Genomic DNA, 22,390 nt, shown 5'->3' on the forward strand with positions numbered 1-22,390 from the left:
AAACAGTAGAAAAGTAGTCTAAACAATGACTAAATAGTTATTTGGTTATTGGCTAAATTAAACAAAACATTTAAATACCTGAGGTGGTCTTGGTCTTTGTGTCAGGGTTATTAGTGTTTGTTCCGCAGGATGTTGAGTGAGTAGAGGTTGATTTCTTGCCCTTGGCAACACTGCTGTTTGTCCCTGCACTGCTCCCAGCCATAGCAGCTAGAAGATCATCATTGCTTTTGACCTGTTAATCAAAGATTAACAAATCAACAAAAAAGATACAATAACCGTGACTTAAATATTAGTTTAAGTTGTTAATCTGTGCAAGAGGGTGATGTTACCTTGGAGAGCGGAGCTGTGGTAGGGCTCTTAACAGTGCTTTTGCCAGCAGAGGTTCCAGTTGTCACTGAGTCACATTTACCTCCACCACTTGCCTTATGCCCCACTGGCCTGCCTGCTTTCTTCATACTGCGCTCGCTCCGGGTGATACATCTACCCCTTAGTCTGTGCAGAGATAAAAAAAGAATAATACATTACACATTTACATTATAATTTATAGATTCACTGTGACTGAGTTGAACTAAATGAACAAAATGCCAAAAAACGAGTAGCCATACTGAAATCATAACAAAAAAAAAAAGAGATAGAAATAAAAGGCTGAAATTTCCTGAAAATATTTTGGCATATGAATAAGATGCAGTGAAGCAGTAGTTTTAAAATATTACTAACATTTGAAAAACTTATGTCAGCCAAATCAATTTTGCCAGAAATAATAACCAACATTTAAAAAGGCAAAACAAGATATGATATCTCAAAGAGTACCCTCTCAACTGTGCGTCATTGTCAGTAATCTTTTTGCGTGAATGATCTCTTCTGATCTGATTTGAAATTATATTACCCTAGGAAATTAAATTAGGTTTTAAATGAAAAACTTGCTATTTTTACATTGAAAATAAAAAAAATAAAAAAACATTTGCTAACAAGTCTACTACAATAAAAAAAAGCACTACATAAAAAAATTATTTTAAGTTTTTGTCAGAAATATTTTTTTAATAACTTTTTTAAATGGTTAAAACCATTTACAAAAATTACATCTCAATTTTCTGAAAATTGCATAAATGTTTTTCAATACATATGACAAACAATACACACATTAAATGATTACTTTGCATCTGGCACATTTTAAACTAGATATTTATAATCTAAATTTATAAAATAAGATCATAACGTCTAAATGATCTGTAAATCATACAATGTTTTTATTTATTATTATTATTCTTGCAAAGCGGGGAAAAAAGACTGCTTTAACAGTCTTGGAAGTTTTCAGAAGGAAATTGAGTCGATGCCTGTTCACTTCCACCAGGGGGCAGAAGGCACTAAAATAACAGCTGAACAGCACATGCACCGCTGGGTTAAAGGCTGAAAGCAAAGATCATCCCTGCGTCCCAATGTGCGTACTATCCACCCTATCTGCCCTAAATAGTATTGAAAATTACTACTATCACATAGAATTTAGGATGGATAGTATGCACATTGGGACGCAGGCCATGTCTTTCCCAAGGCTAGTTTATCAGAAACAGCATGCTGGCAAAACTAACATGATGCTGACTGTTGCTGAAGCTCTGATTGGCTGTAATGACAAGGATCTGGCTCACATGTGCTCCTAGTGTATTAAAGGGCCAATGAAGTAGGCATATAAGCACAGCTTGTCATCAGCTGGGCTTGAGACTTCAACCATGAGTTCATAGAAGAGCCTGCCGTCTGTCTGCTGGGGTGTTGCTCTACTGTATATGCTGCTGAAAAACAGTGCCTTAAAAGGCAGCAAAATCTTGCATGTGTTCAAGACGGTATCTACATAATACCAGAGCTGCCCATCTGCACAACAGGAAAACCTTCCACTTATTTTATCACTTTATTTTTATAGACAAATTCCAACTGAAGAGTGAAAGCATGATCTCAGACTTATATGGTTCAAAGAAACAGATTGCAAGTAATGAGAGGGCAACAAGGTAGGCTAATTATTCTGGGCATCGCACACTAATAGTGCCTGGAGATCAGAGCTATTAGATTCTATCATAGAAACAAGAACATCTGAAGAGCATTAATGGAGCCTCATTATATCACTATTCAGCTTCAAAGTAAACCACACCACGAACAAACCGCTCAAATAGGTCACAACACAACAAAGGACACAACATTCATGAAAACTGAATCTCAGCCATAAATTCTGTTATCATTTATTAACCCTCATGTACTTTCAAAACCACATGACTTTATTGTGTGGAGCACAAAATGGAGAAACTCAGGAGACTGTGCTGGTCGTTCTTTTCCATGCAATTATAATGGAGACTAACGTTTTCAAGTTTAAAACACACACACATGCACCAGAAAAGTACAATAAAAGTAGTCCATATGACTTGTGTGCTATAGAATAATTTTCTAACGCCATATGACTGTTTTGAATTAATCATTTTAAGTCTGATTTTTACAAAGAATCTATTTTTACAAAGAATCGATACAGTTGATTTGACTCGAATTTAACTCGCTCATCAATGATTCAGTCGAAGCATTTAAAAGCTCACTGCAGGTGGAAATACAGCCAATTCAGTGTAAATGCAAATCCTACATTTAAAATGTGAAACTGGGCAAGTTGTGTGATTGAAAGGATTGCTTCAGAACAAAACAGATAAAACAGACAATAACTGTTTATTTTTCCAATAAGTTGTTGCAATTTTTCATGCCACCTTTCCATTAAAAGGTGGATATTGTGATATCAATCAAATTGTTTAAGAACACTGTGAATAGTGGGATTAGGGCTGCACGATAAATCGAAATGGAATCGAGATCGTGATTCGACAGAAGCTGCGACTGCGCATGACAATCGCATTCAATTAATCGTGCAGCCCTAAGTGGGATTATTATATAGTATATTATTGTATATAAGGAATAACTGACTCTGGGCTGGTGATGGTGATGCGGGTGTGCATTATTTTTCTAAAAATTAAATGGCCCAGAGTCAATTATTCTGCTTATACTACGGTTACCACACATCAAGACATCGATCAGATGATATATTTCAAAGCATTCGTCTGGTGTTTGTATTTAAACTGCTCTTGTGAGTAGGATTATTTTTTTACGCATCTCATCCAATGTCTCCGTTGCTAATTCGCCGTGCATTTCCCTTTAAATAATTGCACACCTTAGAACGTCCGTCAGCCAATCAGATTCAAGCATTTAATGGCCCCCCGTAGTATAACATAGTATATTATCCCGCTTTAAATATAAGCAAGACTTTAGAAAGGCTGCAACTACAAAAGTAGCCTAAAGCATTGACACAGTTCAGTGAATTAGTAATAATGACTTCGATTTCAGTTTATCACACGAACTTTCATAATGACTTCAGAATACACTGAATGAATACGCATCATAAAAGTACACTATATTCCATCCTCTGTGAAGCTTGAAAGCTCCAGTCCCCATTCACTGCAATTGCATAAAAAAGCGCAGCCAGCACAGTCTTCAAAATAACTTCTTATGTGTTCTGCAGAAGACAGAAAACCACACAGATTTAGAACATGAGGATGACAAAATGATGAATGAATTTTAAGAAAATCATGTGCAAATTGCCCAACATTTTTGTCATTTTGAGAGAAAACTGAAAAAATGAAATTGGTTTTGTTCTGCAAAATAGGGCTCCAGTATTTTCCAATATGTTTTGGAAAGATATCATGAATCACACCTTCGATTTTCCGACCCAGACCTCTGCACTTGTTTTTGGACGGTGCAGATCTTTCCAGATCGTTCATTTAATGGATCCCCATTGTCCTCTCGAGCCTGATCATAGCGAGGCAAAGAGTCTGTTCCTCCTGTCTCTCAATGGAAGAAAAAATAAGGCCTAATATCTTACAGCTGTTGCGAGGCAGGGGGCGGGAGTATGTGGGAGAACGTTTACTCATTTCCAATTTACAGACCCCCCAATGAAAAGAGGCTTCAGCACACATTCCCTTAAAGGGAGAGGTTCAGAGCACGACTCCAGGATTGATTTTTTTTTTTTTCAAAGAAACGCTGGGTCAGTCTTCCAGAAATGAAAACGAAACACTCAAACATAATTGCAAACAATTGCTTATATATAAATGCATACAATTAATAACAATGATGCAAAATATTATAAATATTATATATAGAAATACACTGCATACTATGTGCATAAAAAAACGTTTTATATGAGGTTTAGTCTAGATGTACATCCAGCAAGCTGAGATGAAGTCAATCAAAACACTTGTCTTGGCATACAAGACAATTAACAGACAATCATCTACTCATCTGGCAAACTCCTTAGACCCATATCACATGTAACTTGTCACATCCTTAAAATGACAACAAGACTAAGCACTTTGCCGTTTCCACACCCAACTTCCACTACAGACTGGCAGAATCCCACCCAATCTTCAGGCATTGACTTAAGACTCACTTCTTTTAACAATAACTGAATTAATTGTGGCTGAGGAAAAATATTGTGTTGGCTTGTTGGTGCATTTTATTTGTATTAGTTCATCCTTCTTATCCCAACAGTCAACTTCCTGAAATACATACTTGCCATCTGCTGACCATGGCAGTATCACATGTAAAACTAAAGCACAGGGCTCGACAATAAGGGCTGCCCGATGGCCCGTGGCCAGCGTGAAAGATGTTTGGGACAGCTCACAGATTTGTCACTGGTCCGATTGGCCACTGCTGCATCATCACGAAATTTATCATTTGCACATGTTTTTAAACCTTGCCAATTTAAACATTCAAGCAATTTTTAAAGCATTCAAGCAATTCAAGACATGGAAGACAATTTAGTACTCGCGCACTGTACTAAACTACTTTACTACATTTAGTACTCACGCACTGTGTTCTGTGTGCCCCCTGGTGGAAGTGAACCGCGTCTCAGACTACGTGCAAGCCTCATATTGCAAGTCAGCATGAAATGGAAGTTGCAAATTACATTTTTCCATATTGCGAGGTATTTCTGAGTAAAACTAAAAATGTAGGACAGGAATGCACTAATAAATCAAATAAAAAAAAGTGATATTCATTTTGACATCATGGTGACTTAAAAACAATCACGAAATGATATGAACTTGCTAATTGGTTGGTCAAATAGTTGACCATTCTGACTAGAATAAATGAAAACTACCTCCAGCTGAATGTGGGTTCTGTGAGTGCTGTTCAAAAGTTTGGGATCAGTAAACATTTTTTTCTGAAAGAAGTCTCTTACGAAAAAGAAAAATCAGTAAAGATACAGTGTGGCTCCCAAACTAGACCTCAATCTGACCCTGCCATAGAGTGAGCATTAAGAGGTGCTGACAGAGACTCAAAACTAACACTACCCACCAAGCCCTCAAATATGAATCATTGGAGAGACGTTTGCACACACACACTGCAGAGTGTATCACATACTGATAGCGAAATGTATCTATCACCTGGTAGGCCAAGGCCTGAAAGAAATAAAAGGAAGCATATGTGCAGCAGGAGTTTTTTTCCTACGCTCTCCTTACCTCCTGACTGTGACATCGTTTGCTGTCAGGAGCATGCAGGATGAGGTCACATTATGAGGTGTGTGCTGCATGTGTAACGCTCACACATGATTTATTACTACAGTGAGGTCATCATAACACTGTGGACCTTGCCTATTAAAAAGACACATGTGACATGAACTGAGGCTCCTCGCTCTTCTGAATAATAACCAGTTTTTGATACTTAACACGGATAATGGCATTTGGTCCAATTCACAATAATAATTGTTTCGGCCCTTCAGAAACTAGGCACTCACAGCCAAAATGGCCAATAAAAGGTGTCAATGTGCTGAGAATTGACTCCTGTGTCTATCTTTGTTTGGACTCTTTGTTCTTTCTCTTTGGAAATGCATGTCTCAGTGGAGTTAGTAATGGGAGCACTAGGATGGCACTATTTGTTTAGTGCTCTTCATCGGAGCGTGATGGGGGTCTTGGAGTCCTGCCTGCTGCGGGTCAGGCCGTTTGTGTTTGGGTAGCCTTGTGGAAAAAGTGAGGGGGAATATGCTGTGGCGCTTACTCAAAATAATAAACAATATTTTTATTTTGTGAGTCAGTGATGCTAGTACTTCAAAAACAGAACACAGCACAGTCACGTTCGTTTAGAACTAAAATCCTGCTCCTCATTAATATTAAACATGAAACATGGATGACGAGAGGTTCCCTGCTGTATGAAATATCTCTCAAGTTCTGGAAACAACTGTCTGGAACTACATGCTATTTGTCCTTCGTTTTATTTTTTTCAGCACAAACTTGCTTTCACTGCTCTGATTGGCTGTAATTCTGCAACATTTTTTGCTTTTAGTGTGGACACTGGACAGATTTATTGCCCAATAGATTTATTGTTTGTCTCTGAAAACTTTTACATTCTACGTCTTAATCGAATGCAAGGTGATAAAAAGGCGAATGGTAACAGCTTTCCCATCCATCAACATTTTGCAGATCACTTGGCTTCTATTCAGTCGAAGTAGCATTGTGCTGATTAACTCCACCCACTCTAAAACCTGATTGGTCCAAAACCCTGTTACAAGTGACAGTACAGTACAACAAATACGCTCTTCACCACTCTGATTGGCTGTGATTTTGTTATGTTTCAGGGCTTTTTCACTTTTTAGTCCTAACGAACAAATGACCTAAAGGAGTCGCCTAAAAATTACCTAAAAGTACCTAGAAAGTAGTCACATCATGTCTGGTTAGGACTACACACCACTAAAAATGTTGGGGTTGGTAAGATTCTTTTAAATGTTTTTGAAAAAGTCTCTAATGCTCATGAACGCTGCATTTATTTGATAACAGAAATATTGTGAAATATTATTACAATTTAAAATAAATGTTTCCTACTTGAATATATTTAAAATATAATTTATTCCTGTGAAGGCATAGCTGAATTTTCAGCAGCAATTACTCCAGTCTTCAGAAATCATTCTAATATGCTGATTTGATGCTCCAGAAACATTTCTCATTATTATCAATATTCTCTATTATTGCTTTTTTCAGGATTCTTTAATGAACAAATTTAAAAGAACAGCATTTATTTGAAATATAAATATTTTGTAACATTATAAGGTTATTAAGGTTAAAAAAGCAGACACAATTAAATCACAGTTCAGCTCTTGTAATCCCTATTTTCCACTTCATCTTTTATCTGAAACACTACTCGAATTGCACAAGAACTTCAAATGCTGTGAAATGTCTGAACAACATCTTGCTCCATCAAAACCACAAATAACACATCTGTTGGCAATCTTCAAATGCAATAAAATTAGTGAGCCCTTCCTTTAGTTGTGTTAGCATCCAAAACACCAATCATTTCATATTCATAATCACAGATATTTCAAATTTTTTTTTTGCCTTATTCAGAAACCTAAAAGCACCCTTGAACTTGAAAAAAACACAGCAAGGGTTATGATGCCCAATGAGAATGTACTGATAGGGGCATCCTTTTCCCACACACACTTTGAATCATCTCAGCATGGCCTCAGTGTTTCTATATGTGAAGCCATATGCACATTGCAACAGAAACCATCCCACTGCTTCAGCTCTAGGAATGTGTTTTGTTTGGAGGCCTTTTTGGTGGTTTATTAGATCTTAAGAGGATGACCTCCAATAACTTTTTCACTTGGGATGACTGTCCTGCTGAAGCCAAGGATCGAGAGCGGGCCAAACAGGCTGTAACTCTTATTGCATAAGTCCCATTCCCTGAACACAACTGCATTTGTGATAAATAGTTTAAGACGATGACATTTTTCCACAAACAGAAAGAGGCGAAAGTAAAGGAAAATGTCTTGCTCTGCATCAAAATCACTGTGAGGTTTTCTTACCTCGACACGTCCTCTGGAAAGAAGAAATTACGGTCTGAATTTAACTTTTTTCCCCATTGGAAAGGTATGAATCTCGGTGACTTGGCACTTGCAATATGAACAAATATTTGTAAATTGATTAGAAAAAGCTAAATGGTATTTAAAAGACATTTGTGAACTTTGCTACAGGAAATGAATGGTTAACATGGAGAAAAAAATGAAAATACAAAGCAATTTTTGGGTTAACAATGTAGGTAATGATAATGTCTGCATATACTCAAATATAAAACAAACAAAAAAAGTAATTATGTCTGAAAATACTCTTATAAGCAACTAGGGACAGCCCTCTGTTGTACTTATTGTCTTCTGTCTGTTTTGACCACCAATGATCATAAGTGTGACCCCAGTTATGACTACCAGTAACAGAATATAATATTTGAAGCCATTTTTGTTGTGCTGTCCAAAGCACACAAAACGATTAAGTCAGAATATAGAACACTAAGAAGTCTTTCTGGGTTGCTACATGTCTGAAAATGAATATGATAATTGGGACTTTAAACTAATGAGAAAACTCTTAAATGGTCTCGTTTTGAAACTACCTGTATGTTTATTTAGTATATTGCATGAATGTTTTAAATCAGAAGGAACCTACTAATAGTACAAACATTTCAGTTAACCTTTAGCTAAAAACCGTAATATATTTCCCAGATAAATCTGACATATTGATTGACATGACCTATCAGGGTTTGACTGTCCAGTTCGCGAACTACAGTAACCACCATCCCTACAATGTTTCATAACAACACGAGAAACATAAAATTCGGCTAAAAGCAAAAATATGACCAATTTACGCACTCTGCGACATCCTGTTTCATCATTCCAGTGTTTGTCACAGCATGGTTGTGAGTTTACAGGCTAACCGCTAATGCTAACAGGATGTGCTACTTCAACAGGATGCGAGGTGAAATAAATGTCTAATTTATTACCTTGGCTCCCTCCTTTCGGTCTGTATAAGCGTCCGTCAGGGTAGACGATCTTCTGGGTAGTGTTCAGAGGTAGATAACGAAGGGTATTCCGGAGTTTTAGGTGGTGTTGCATCGTTTCATGCTACACTGATGGTTGGCCACTGCAAACAGGCGCGACTGACAGACTACAGACAAACACACAGTAGATCACATCACCACACACTCTCTGCGCCCGCCTATCACATGTGTTTCCATAATACAGCTGTGCAGCATGAAATATTCATTCTGTTAGCTGCCTGAAAACAACCAACAACCAAAGCTACCTGCATTAACCTGCCATACTAATACATATATAAATCTACAGCAGTAGTCTACGAGTTATGCACAGATACGATAAACTGTTCCGATCCCTCTCTGTCTTTTCTAATCTGATTGGTTTCTGCTATCTTAAATTGCCAATCATTTACTCGAATGTATTGTATGAGTCATTGAAGTTAAGTATGAATCATTCCTGCACTGAAGATACAGCAGCATTAGCCATAATACACTTTGACATTATTGAAACAAAGCATACGCACCAATTCACTTAGCCTAAGTTTATTATAGGGATGTGGGTGTTTTATCTTCGTTGTTCTGTCCAAAGCACACAATGTCGATTTGAATAATTTAGTACATTAAAAAGCCTTACTGGGTTACTACATGTCTGAAAGTGGAATGGATATGAAAATTAGGACTTTACACTAAAAAGGTAGTAAAAAGCTCTTTAAAACTCTCAACTCTTCATTTTTTTTAAGGAACTAGTCACTGAAAGGAGGTGCACAGCCGCTTACACGGTTAAGGTCAATAGGATTAAAAAAAAAAATTAATTAATACCTTTATTAAGAAATGATTAATTAAACTGACCAAAAGTGACAGTAAATACATCTGTTACAACATAAATGCTGTTCTTTCAAACAGCTCATCAAATAATCATGAAAAAATATATCAGTTTCCACGAAAATATTAAGCAGCACAACTATTTTCAACATTGATAATAAGAAATATTTCTTGAGCAACAAATCAGCGTTTTAGAATAATGCTGTTTTAGAATGAACCTTGGTGAACATAGAACTTTTTTTTCTTCAAAATTATCAAAACTATAAAATTATCTTAATTTTTTTATCAGCAGGAAAAACAAGAATATTAAAGTAGATGTTAATTTTCCATTTATTTTCCATGAAGCCTGCAATTTTGAATTCTTGTTACCAATGTGGGACTAATGTCTAAATAAACCTTAAAATCCTGATTTGTGTTATTTAGCCATTTTTAAGCATTAAATGAAAAAATTAAATAATTCCCAAAACTGACAAATAAAATTTGTTTTTCTCAAAATTGTTTGCACATTTAGCCTGAATTAAGCTACCATTCAGATGAACTTCCATTCACCATAAAATAATGCATAAAACGTTATTTTCTTATAACAGTTTGACATGTTTGGAACTGCTTATTTTTAATTAACATAGATTAATGTTAGATAATTTTTTATTAAACATATCAACAAAAACATGGGATCTGTAATTATCATTTTAACCAACTTTAAATTTATTATTCATTTACTTTGTACAGAATCACATGGCCACATTTAATGTTACAGGTCTGCCATACAATAGCATTGTGCAGTTTCAATATTGTCCAGTAATAATAATAAACGAAGTCTATTGTTTCAGCAGTAGTGCTCCAGGAGAGGAAAGAATGCTGAACGCAAACCACTGTGTCCTAACGTCTTCTGGGGAGTAATGCTATCTCTATTGAGGACTGTTTAATGTACTTGGCCATCGGTCAGATAAACACACAGAACAGTCAACGGCTCTGTGGAAACAAGAGGATGAAGGAGTTTATTGTGATCAATCTCCTTAATCCACACTGTGCCATACTTATCCATATACAGAACATTTCCTCATCATGGAAGCTGGGTTGTAAAATAGCAGCCAGGAATATCTTCATCAGTACAGCGTGCAACGGACCAAATAAACGAGAGAAAAAGGAGGAATGGATATAGCTGTAATTCAAGCAGGAGCTTGATAAAGTTAGTGCAGATTCCAGAACATACAATGGAATAAGAACAGAGAAAGGCAATGATCTTCAACACAATTACAGGAATGTCTCAGTTTTCCTTAGTCTAAAGGAAATACACAAGCATGGCACAATAACTAAAGGAAATCTCTAAAAGAAAAATAAGTCATTAACAAAACAACATGCCTGCATGTTACATGACATCCAAATAATACACAACCTCTCCTTTGTTCTGAACAACATAATACAGATATATGCATATTAGCCATAATACACTGAACAATTTACACACACACTTAACAGGGCAAGATATTGACACTGCTCAGGATCGCAAAGTGCTTGCAAGTTTTGTGAACAGCAAAATTTTACAAAGTGAAAATATAATGAACCCAAATGATTAAACAAGAAAAATGTACAGTGTTTGAATTAAGTTAATTTTTGCTATTTCTTAAATACAGAAAACTAATGTAGCAGTGATATTATTCTGATGGAGAACTCCTATATCCATTTGAATATATTGAGTCCATCAGTTACGGTTAATCATTTCCTATAATACCTTAAATGATATAAAGATTTAAAACTATTTTATGTTTTATTTCCTAAGTTATGTGAGGTTTCCAGTTTAAACAGTACTGAAAAATAATGTGTTACAGTCCTATAATATCATGTGATATGACCAATGTGTGCTGTATTGTTTTAATATAGGCTCAGTAATCCAATATTAGTTGGATTTATGTGAGATAAAATAGAGAAATGTTTTCATAAAACAAAAGGAATGTACATACTTGGGAATCATGGGAACGGTAAACTATAATTGTGTCGTATATTCTTTTTAGTTACGAACTAATATGCTAACATGTTGACCATAGTCACACGTTGGTTAAAGAACCTCACATTTTAGTTCTCTGTGTTGTGTTGTGTTTTATCCATCAGAAAGGGGCCATATAAATGTGTTCCTCCTTATGATTTACGTATTCAGATGTTCCGTAGCCCTCGCCATGGGAAGACATAAATCATAGGTGAGCAAAATGTCAGATCAAATAAAGCGTTTATGGAAAACTGGAATGTGTAATTCTTTAGAAACCCACAGTGCTGAAAGGAACAAGAGAAAACACAAGAATAACATTCACCATCCAATGATCTACGAGAAGCTTGGCACTCAAAGTGTGAGCCACCATTCAGTCAGAAATCCTACAATGGATGAGAGTGAAAATAAGCAACATCACCTGCATGTTGAATGTAACTCTTAAGTGCTTGTAACAGTGAGTTCATGAGAAGATATCAGACTGGCTTGTCATTCTTCACTACAGAAATATCAACAGAATGCTACTGATGCAGGGAATTCACTCCGCTTGTAAGATTTCAGTAGGATGTTGGTGCCCTCCATTGGTCGCATGCTGAATCAGTCCCAGTGCATTTCACACCATAATGCATCTGAGTTCCTTTTCAAACCTCCGTGGAGAAAAGCATACTCTGCCGTTTACTATCCGGAGTAGGGATCGCCTCCAGCTGCAGGAAGTACAGTAATACCTGGACCTACAGAGACGGAGAGGAACAAATACATCAACACAGCTATTGTTTTGTACATGACCCATTTTGATGCTTTCAGACTTCAGGGCAGTTCAAATCAGAGCTCATAGTGTATGTGTGTTACCTGAGACATAACCTCAAGAGACCAGCTGTCACTCATAGAGATGGGCTGCGTGGGATTGGCTGGAATTTTACTGTCCTTTTCAGAGGGGCGAAGGAGGGTCGGGCCGAATACTGTGGCGAGATTGTGGAAGGACATCTTGTTGACGCTCTCATTCTCAGCAACCCTTATGAAAATAAGAAAGAAACATATAGGTCTTAAACAAATGTGAATCGTGCTTGCCTGCCCATAAAAAAGTTGCAATCTCAATCTCCTTTTGCTTATTAAAGACTGGCTGTAAATTATGGGGTTAATTGTGATTATTCTATTCTATTAATAGCCCTAATTTGCATATAGTTTTGTGAAGAAAAAAAAAGTAGCTCACTGCTATGCTGTAGCTAGTGTTTTAAGTGGTTTCTTTTGGTTCTAGATTGGTATCATATTATCGCAAACACCAGTTCAAATCTATTTTCACTTAGGAATCATTTTACTGAAATTGTTGATGGGATCAGACTGCACCTCTTCAGATGGTCCAGTAGAAACAGGAAGGTCAGCAGGTTGGGTTCAGGTAGCGAGAGCAACAAATTGAGCATACAGCTTTCCTTTGCCACACTGTCTGATAATGCTGAAGAAAATAAATAAACAAAAATCAATGATTAACATGAAGTGTTCTGAATAAATGATTATGCATTAGAACTTAAAAAAACACAGACCAATGCCTTCAGTGAAATTTGCGTAGAGTTCGTCAGTGAAGAGGGGCTCAGGAAGCTCTCTGAAGTAAAGCTTCAGCGTTCCAGCGATGGCATTCACGTCCATCTCACTCATCATAACGGAAACATCTTTATTGTCTGTTAATTCACAAAAAAGTACTCATTTTTAGCCATAACAACAACACATATAATATTAAATACATAATATATTACAATACATTTAATTATATTATAATATTTAATTTAATTCCACTTTAATATTTTTAAATTTAATTAATTTTTATTTTATTTAATTGTTGGTTCATCCCTACAAGAATTACTGAAGCACTTACTGGCATCAAAGGCAGCTTTTAGGGCTTGGATGTCAGTGGCCACACCAGAGACACGATAGATGCCCACTTCCTCCATCCCTCTGCGCTCAATCTCTTCTACACACTGTCTCACAATAAGAGGCACTTTGGAGTGCTCCCGTCTAAGAGTAACAAACACACATGAGTCAATAACCAGCATCTGGAAAATATATTTCAAATGATTTGTGCTAATTTTTTGGTATTCAAGCTGTAAATACTATGACCACAGATTATGGGAAGATGCTTTTTGTTAAACTGTATTTCATGGAAAAAATAAAATGAATGTTTTATTTAAGGCATTATTTTCTTGGCACATTTCTGGGAAGTAAAAAAATAACCAGCATATTCTGAGAGCTTGTTTATTTGTTCACTATGAATGGAAAAATTATTTCGCTGTATCAATGTTCTCATAGCCTATATTTAAACCTACATCTGCATTCCAATATCCCAAAATCAACATCATAATGAGACCACCTGAGAAAATTTGTCTACCATATACAGTGGGTACGGAAAGTATTCAGACCCCCTTCAATTTTTCACTCTTTTCCTCCCAAAACTGTCAAGTTAAAAAAAAGAAGTATTATTAGAGGACAAAATGAATTGCTGTTAAACTGTTAAACTACAAAAAAAAAAAAAATGCATATCAGAGAGTCTAATTCCTAAATCCACAGTCCTGTTTTTATTACAGTCCTCTGAGGGAAGCCCTTGGCAAACCATTGCCTTTAATAATCATTTCTTCCTGTTTCTCAGGAAGTCTAGAATAGGGTTGCTTTCTGTTTTCCTTTATGCTTTTAATAACCCGTCTGATGGAGACCACCTTTCCTCCGCTTTATTAAAAGGAAGTTTCCCCCTCCTTATTTTTATGAGCTCTCATTTGAGTCATGTGGGTCTAGGAAAACACTCGGAGAAGGGTCCCTGTGTCCTCTAAATTATGGGAAACATCCATAATGACAGCTGACTGGTGTTGCTCTTGGAGTGAAAGATGGGTGAGTGGAACGGAACATAACTTCTTTCATCATTGAATCACGACTGGCTGTCTGACATAAAACTGGCATAAATGGTTACAATACAATATAACTATATTAATCCTTAATATAGGCACACTCACTAGCCTTTTTAGCAGTCATTTTTGACTTATACTGGCATCTAGTGGTGTGGATGCAGCACTATTTAAATACAAAAGTTTTCAGTTTTGAAAGGATCCAAAAATATGGGGTTACAGAAAGAAAATAAGCAATATTTAGCTTTTATTAGGCTACTGATATGACTAGAATCATATAATGTGACATATTTATTTACTGAAATGCTATTAATTTTCTTCTTACCTTTTAATAGGGAAAATAATGTAATTCCCCTTTTTTTTAATTTAATTAAAACTGTGTATAGTGTATTTGTATCAGTCATACACTGGATTGACTGATTGGTTGGTTGACTCACTTAGTAACAGCCCCGATTTTGACTCCAAACACTCCGGACTGTTTCCTGGACGGCATCCTCTTCAGACTGAACTCTCTGCTGGTAAACCGCATAGACAGCTTGACCTCAATCTGGAAAGAGTGATGAATGTGCACAACTTTTTTTTATAAAAACATCTCACTGATGAGAACAAAACAACTCTGTGCTCAATCTCACCTATCAAATAATCACGAATTAAATCACTGTAAACTGTGGCCATCAGCTTAATATCAAGCCACATTACCATGATAATCCATCATTGTGCTTCATATTGCTAAAACTTGATGGCAGACAAATGATTGTTATATATTGATTGGAGGATGTTAATGGAAAAAAGTACAGCTCTGTTCATAAAATACCTACACAGTGGTCAGTAGGATTGTTTTTAAAGAAATTAATACTTTTATTCAGCAAGGATGCATTAAATTGATCTATTTTACATTGTTACATGAGATTTCTGTTGATTTCTCTACTCAATGAATCCTAAAAAAATGTCTCGTGTAAAAAAAAAAAAAAACCAGTAAGTAGTGCAACTGTTTTCTATATGATAAGAAATGTTTCTTGTGCACCAAATCAGCATATCAGTATGATTTCTGAAGGATCATGAGACTCTGAAGACTGGCGTAAAAATTCACTGAAGTTGCTAAAAATGTAGCTTTGCCATTACAGGAATAAATGACGTTTTAAAACATATTAAAATAGAAAACAGTTATTTTAAATTGTAACAATATTACTGTTTTTACTATATTTTCAAATAAATGCAGCCTTAAATAAATGAGACTACTTTAAAAAACATTTAAAAAATCTTCCTGGCCCCACTTTTGAATGGTACTATATATAAATAGACACAGACACACACAAACACATTTCACAAATTATTGTAAAATATGTATGTGAACTTTTGAACAGGGTAATTTTAGTTATTATTTTGACAAATGAGAAGTACTGAAATGTATCTGTTATACCAAAAACCTTTTCTATATAATCGTATTTAAATATCTCACAAAATCTGCAAAACAGACAAGTGATAAGCACCTACATGTGCACTGCATATAGTTACAAGATATCATCATTTCAGTGTTCAGCAATGATACAGCAACATCTATTATTCACTTCCCAGACATATCCAGATGATCTTAAAGGGGTCATATGATGCGATTTCAATTTTTCCTTTCTCTTTGGAGTGTTACAAGCTCTTGGTGCATAAAGAAGATCTGTAAAGTTGCAAAGACTAAAGTCTCAAATCCAAAGAGATATTCTTTATAAAATTAAGAGTCAGCCACACCTACCTAAAACGGCTCGTTCTAAACAAAATAATGTTCTTTTTAGCAGCATCATATGACCCCTTTAATCAAGTGTGCTGGCCTGTTTAAATGTAAATGGCCATTTATTAAAATGACTGTTCCTATTATTAATAATTGTGTTATTATTGTGCAGGATGAGTCACACTGACCCCATTCATGCTGATTACTGTCCTCTGCCAGTCTTTACCCTGCAGCGATGGAGGATCCAGCTGTGAAAACAGGGACAAATGTCAATCAAGAGGATAATCCTTATCTGAGCGTGACCCAAACACAGAGTCACCTGCTAAAAATGGCAGCTCAGTAAACACGCTATTGGAAAGTATCTACATTTCACAAAAATAAATAAACAAATGCACTGAGCCAGGACAAATGAATAGCTGCCCAGACACACAGTACAGTATGTGAATGATGCAAACCAATGCACAATGCTATTTCAGCTTAACTGATCAGCTTAACTGATCACTTAAATTAACTGCATAACCTAAAGAACAATAAAATCCAAACAGTTTCCCTTCTTTATGATATGTCCATCTCCCCCAGTCTTATAGTATTACATAACGTCCACATAGTCATAGTTGTCAGCATTAATCTAGTGACAGATTCTGTTCTAATCATGTCTCTAATACCAGGGCTTCAGTTTGTTTTTTTTGTGGTCTGCTATGGGTGTTGTGACAACATAATTTACCAGCTTGCTGCCAATGGAAAAACCTGTATTGATTGGTTATCTTTACTCATGCCAAAATATCTGATTTGTGTAATTCGAAGCAACTGGTGCACTCGTACATGGTGAAATCAATGTCATATTTTATATGTTCAGAATACATCTGGAGTCTTTTGTATACATCATGTCTGTATATATCATGTCATCATGGGCGTAACATATTGTTTTAGGTAGGCTATGTCTAGACTCGGCATAGTAAACCAATAGATCAATATTTTAACTAGAAGTAAACAATAATTTAATTATATTACATTGTATAAAACTATATTTTCACGCATAAGAACCCATTTGCACCACCTTTCAAAAGTTTGGGGCTGGTAATACTTTTTTTTTTGAAAGAAATAAATACTTTTATTCATTAAGGATGCATTAAATTGATCAAAAGTGAAATTTCTAATGTTACTAAATATTTCTATTTCAAATAAATGCTGTTCTTTTGAACTCTGTATTCATCAAAGAATCTCTCTCTCTCTCTCTCTCTCTCTCTATATATATATATATATATATATATATCAGTTTCCACAAAAATATTAAGCTGCACAACTGTTTTTAACATTGATGATAATAATAATAAATGTTTCTTAAGAAGCAAATCAGCATATTAGAATGATTTATGAATGATGTGACACTGAAGACTGGAGTAATGATTGCTGAAAATTCAGCTTTGCCATCACAGGAATAAATGACATTTAAAAACATTTGAAAATAGAAAACTGTTTTTAAATTGTAGAAACATTTCACAGTTTTATTGTTTTTTTTTTACTGTATTTTGATCAAATAAATGCAGCCTGCTGAGCATAAAATATTTCTTTCATAACTAAATAATATAACAGACCCCAAACTTTTGAATGGTACACTGTGTCAGAAAATTAAATAATTGTGTCTAAATAGTTTACTTTAACATTGTCATTGTCATTAGTACAAAAGCAATTTTTTATTATCATTGACAGTATCCAATACAGTGGTATTTTTTTTCCACAAAACTAATGCAGATTTAATATCGCTGATTATAACTTAAGTTAACATTGACAGTCCTAAAAACACATTTTGACCCCCCAGCAGCCCCTTGCTGCCCCCTGGAGGTCACCAGTTTGAAATCACATGCTATACACCAGTTTTTTTTTCTTATGTACTCCATCAATAAGTCTCAAGCCTTAATATTTTTCAGATCACTAACAAATAAAACATACCCTACTTACCAAAATAACAAAATGCCCTTGAAGTGACTCATAGCAAAATCCACATCAAACAATTCAAAATCTCAATTCCTAACCAGCCTGCTTAACAATATTCATCTCAAACCAAATTAACAAACTGAGTTTATTTCCTAAATCCCCACACATGAGGAGGCAAGGCTCTCGTTACCTTCTGCCTGAGAAGCGTGCTGCGAACTCTACCCCAGAGTCGAGCCCCAGTGCTGGGACCCCTCCTGAGGCCAATGTCCACCTCCTCATCCTCCTCCTGTTTCTCCTCTTCCTCCACCGCACAGCTGCTAAACAACTCTTCCTTCATCAGTTTACTACCCACAGTCTTCGTTCCTCCACAATGCTCTTCACTATCCTGCATCTGGTCCTTTTTGCCCATCTCGCTTGAGTTCCTCAAAGAATGCTACTGTTATTGACAAGAAGCAGCAGGGTAAAGGAACAGGAATCCCTCTCCGCTCACAGAAGCACAGTCAAATTTAAATCTTCGAGCACAACGGCCGACTGGCGTTCCATGTCACCCTGAAGCGGTGCATGTTTTGGCATAGCTGTTCTCATGCCGGTCTGGATGAACCTATTGTTGTGAATGTCTCTGATATATTCTTGAGTTCACACACACACATAGCTCCCCTGACGGAGTTGTCACACAGATGGAGCGCTGGGATTAACTACAGAATCTCCTCCCACCCTGATGATTACGGCCCAGTGTGGCAGCTGAGCTGACCTGCCAACAACGCATTCAAGACAATTTCAAGTGTTTCACCTGGTGCTTTTCTGCTTATCAGCAATGAAATGTGCCACTTCTCAAGTTTAGGGCAGTAGTGTATTTCCTGCCATAACAATCATTTGAGAAGATACTGAAAAAGTTTGAACTCTATGTGAACAGATATAAAGGATCTTGTTTGGACTGTTTAGACTAAACTAAATCTATACGGTCTGTGGCCACAGGAAAAAAATAAACATGGTTGCCATAAAAACAAAGGGTCATGTGATTAAGACAAAAGCTTTCATTTGCTGATGCTGACTTTCACTTAACTCATCCGTAGTTTCACAGCTGCCCCTCTGGGACTCTGTCAGCGTGTCATGTCCCACTTTCTCGTTGGAGCGTTTCCAAACAACGACGACAATCCATAGTACAGTCCTTTTAATCCTTCTCTAGCACAACACCTAAGAATTTCCCTAAGGCCTCCCCTCTGCTGAGCCGCCACTCAGGTTTCTCTGGTGACACGAGCACACCACCGAATATGGCAGGATTATCCACCTGAACAATTTACTGGCTTTGCTCTGTTCATTGCATTAGGAATTAAAAATGTAAATGCTTAGTCACTATGGGTAAGAAGATTATAGATTGCTTGTTTTATCCTGGGATTTATGACTAATCGATAAAATTGATAACGAAATAACACAATTTCCTAACTGATTACTTGGATTTGCGCACAGAGAAACAGTGTCAGTCACTTCACGATAGTGAAAATGCACTTCTATGAAAAGTAATCAAATATAAAATTGATGGATTAATTAATTAATAAACGGCATTTTTTAGTTGTAGCCCTACTAAAATATACTACTATTACAAAAAAAAGTACTGTGAAAGTAAGTCTGATAATATGCAAAATCAAAACAACTGTGTTCAACAGTGTTTAAAATGAGAACAGGTAATATTTGAGCTGTTAACGGTCCAGTGTTTGTTGGTGAGGACATAAGCAGTTCAATGTCTCAAAGCTCCCTAATATGTGACCCTGAACCACAAAACCAGTCTTAAGTTGCATGGGTATATTTGTAGCAATATCCAACAATACATTGTATGGGTCAAAATGATCGATTAGTCAAAAATCATTAGGAAATTAAGTAAAGATCATGTTCCATGAAGATATTTTGTAAATTTCCTACCGTAAATATATCAAAACTTATTTTTTGATTAGTAATATGCATCGCTAAGAACTTAATTTGGATAACTTTAAAGGCAATTTTCTCAGTATTTTGATTTTTTTGCACCCTCAGATTCTAGATTTTCCAAATAGTTGTATCTCGGCCAAATATTGTCCTATCCTAACAAACCATACATTACATCAATGGAAAGCTTATTTATTCAGCTTTCAGATGATGTATAAATCTCAGTTTAAAAAAATTGACCCTTATGACTGGTTTTGTGGTCCAGGGTCACATATATTGAAATATCATATAAGCAGGCATACCTGAATCTGTCCTTTGGCCATGATGCGATCCATGTTCTCCCCATCATCCCTGCACTGTTTGACCTTACTGTAGCACAGCAGTCTGAGGGTCTGAGAGCCCTCTAGCTCGATCTCAAACTCCTGCGAGAAGAGAGTCCAACTTCCATTTAATCACATTGTTCAACTAGCATTATAATGTCTTTTCATATTTAAAGCTGCAGGGTGTAATTTGAGCTCATCTAGTGGGATCAAATGTTATTGTAGCATAAGGATTAATTACTCTATCTGTCTTTCTAATGCTCTAGGTCTCTCTAAATGTTTCTGAAGGCAACTACGTGCTAAGGATGGGCTGCAGTTCTGACCTCATTCCAGTTTGGCTCTGTGGTGTCTCTATACACACGAGTTTTTGCTTTGTTCACGAAATAGCCGAACGAGTCCACCTCCAATGTACAGTACAGATCTGGAGGGAGAGAGAAGAGACAACAAGCCAGTTACATAAAACCATGATCAAATGTTACATTTTTTTTTAACATGAATCAGAAATTGAAAGTTATTTTCCCACATAGAATTAGAGGTAACAGTATAAGGGGATGGGCAGTATGACCAAAATCCCAATAAATATTACAGTAATTTTTACATTTGTACTATTTTTATGTATATTTTAATATACATTTTCAAATATTTTCTTTTTATTTGATATGCTTAATTTTTGTGAATAATTTACTGAATTAAATATTTTAGAAATAAAATTAAAAAAATTATATCAAAAATAAAATGACTGAAATGAATAAGTAATCAAAAGCAGCTGTATAACTCTTCAGTTTTCACTTTTCAATCTGAAACATTGAAAATAACACTATAAAATGGTTATTTATTGACATTATTATTCAAAAATGTGGGGTTGGTAAAATGTTTGAATGTTTTTAATAGAAGTCTCTCATCAAGACTGCATTTATTTGATCAAAATACAGTAAAACAGTAATACTGTGAAATATTAATAGTTAAAAACAACTGTTTTCTATTTGTATACATTTTAAAATGTACTGTATTCTTGTGATGGCAGAGCTGAATTTTCAGTAGCCATTACTTCAGTCTTCAGTGTCACATGATCTTTCAGAAATCATGCTAATATACTGATTTGGTGCTCAATAAACTTTCTTATTATTATCAATGTTAAAAACAGTTGTGCTGCCTTATACTTTTGTGGAAACCATAATACATATTTTCCAGGATTCTTTGACGAATATAAAAGCTCAAAAGAACAGCATTTATACGGAAAATTGAAATCTTTTGTAACATAAATGAATCTAGATCAATTTAATGCATCCTTGCTGTATAAAAGTAGCAATTTTAAAAGTGCACATACAAAAAAGCTTACGGATCCCAAACTTTTCAATGGTAGTGCATATAGTCTAGTTGTAAGAATATTTCATTACTTTTAATGTGAAGAGCTTTTGGCTCTTATTACTTATCTTATTATTGTCACCATGGTATATACAGTAAGGAAGTTGCTATTGAGGATAAAGCCTACAAGAAAGCCGAAGCAATGAATGAGCGAGAACAAAGAAAGGCATAAATTAGTGATGGAGAGTTAGCTTTAAGAAGGAACGCAGTGTTCCCTGTTAATCCACCCGTCCCACAGCTGCTCATAGAGAGAACTCTGCCCAACAACAGCAGGGAGCATGTCAGGTGTTTTCATGCATGTGCACACATATTAGGGAGGCATTCAATAATTTAATGATTACTGTGATTTCATTCCATCTAATTGTAAGTGCTGAAAAAACACACTAAACTAGGTGAGACATCCCGTGCCAGACAACTTACTCAAGCTCTGTTTCAGCCCTGTTGCAGAATGAACAATCACATTTAGAAAGCCATACAGCCCCGTGGATTCATCATCTAATGGGAGAAAAACAACCAAATTGTGACAAATTTTCGATACAGTAGAAAGACATAAATAAAATACAATATAGATCTTAAT

General features: G+C 35.8%; 2 protein-coding genes across 2 annotated transcripts in view; both read right to left on the bottom strand.

Annotated features, from left to right (window-relative positions):
- Positions 1-9,432, bottom strand: part of specc1la (sperm antigen with calponin homology and coiled-coil domains 1-like a) — a 31,036-nt gene extending 21,604 nt beyond the window's left edge. Inside the window, exons 1-4 of the mRNA XM_016459225.1 lie at positions 9,390-9,432; positions 8,833-8,996; positions 330-492; positions 79-232 (exon numbers count right to left, since the gene is read on the bottom strand). Coding sequence (XP_016314711.1) covers positions 79-232; positions 330-455 — 280 coding nt within the window. The 5' untranslated portion in view covers positions 456-492; positions 8,833-8,996; positions 9,390-9,432. The remainder of the gene's footprint in view (positions 1-78; positions 233-329; positions 493-8,832; positions 8,997-9,389) is intronic.
- Positions 9,433-10,658: 1,226 nt separating this feature from the next.
- LOC107667519 (breakpoint cluster region protein-like) overlaps positions 10,659-22,390 on the bottom strand; it is a 46,689-nt gene continuing 34,957 nt past the window's right edge. The window contains exons 16-25 of the mRNA XM_016459195.1: positions 22,234-22,308; positions 20,772-20,869; positions 20,431-20,550; positions 16,462-16,521; positions 14,991-15,100; positions 13,536-13,675; positions 13,207-13,341; positions 13,013-13,118; positions 12,518-12,680; positions 10,659-12,399 (exon numbers count right to left, since the gene is read on the bottom strand). Coding sequence (XP_016314681.1) covers positions 12,310-12,399; positions 12,518-12,680; positions 13,013-13,118; positions 13,207-13,341; positions 13,536-13,675; positions 14,991-15,100; positions 16,462-16,521; positions 20,431-20,550; positions 20,772-20,869; positions 22,234-22,308 — 1,097 coding nt within the window. The 3' untranslated portion in view covers positions 10,659-12,309. The remainder of the gene's footprint in view (positions 12,400-12,517; positions 12,681-13,012; positions 13,119-13,206; positions 13,342-13,535; positions 13,676-14,990; positions 15,101-16,461; positions 16,522-20,430; positions 20,551-20,771; positions 20,870-22,233; positions 22,309-22,390) is intronic.

The sequence above is a fragment of the Sinocyclocheilus anshuiensis genome, unplaced genomic scaffold (assembly GCF_001515605.1).
Source record: "Sinocyclocheilus anshuiensis isolate Anshui unplaced genomic scaffold, SAMN03320099.WGS_v1.1 scaffold1132, whole genome shotgun sequence".
NCBI lineage: Eukaryota > Metazoa > Chordata > Actinopteri > Cypriniformes > Cyprinidae > Sinocyclocheilus > Sinocyclocheilus anshuiensis.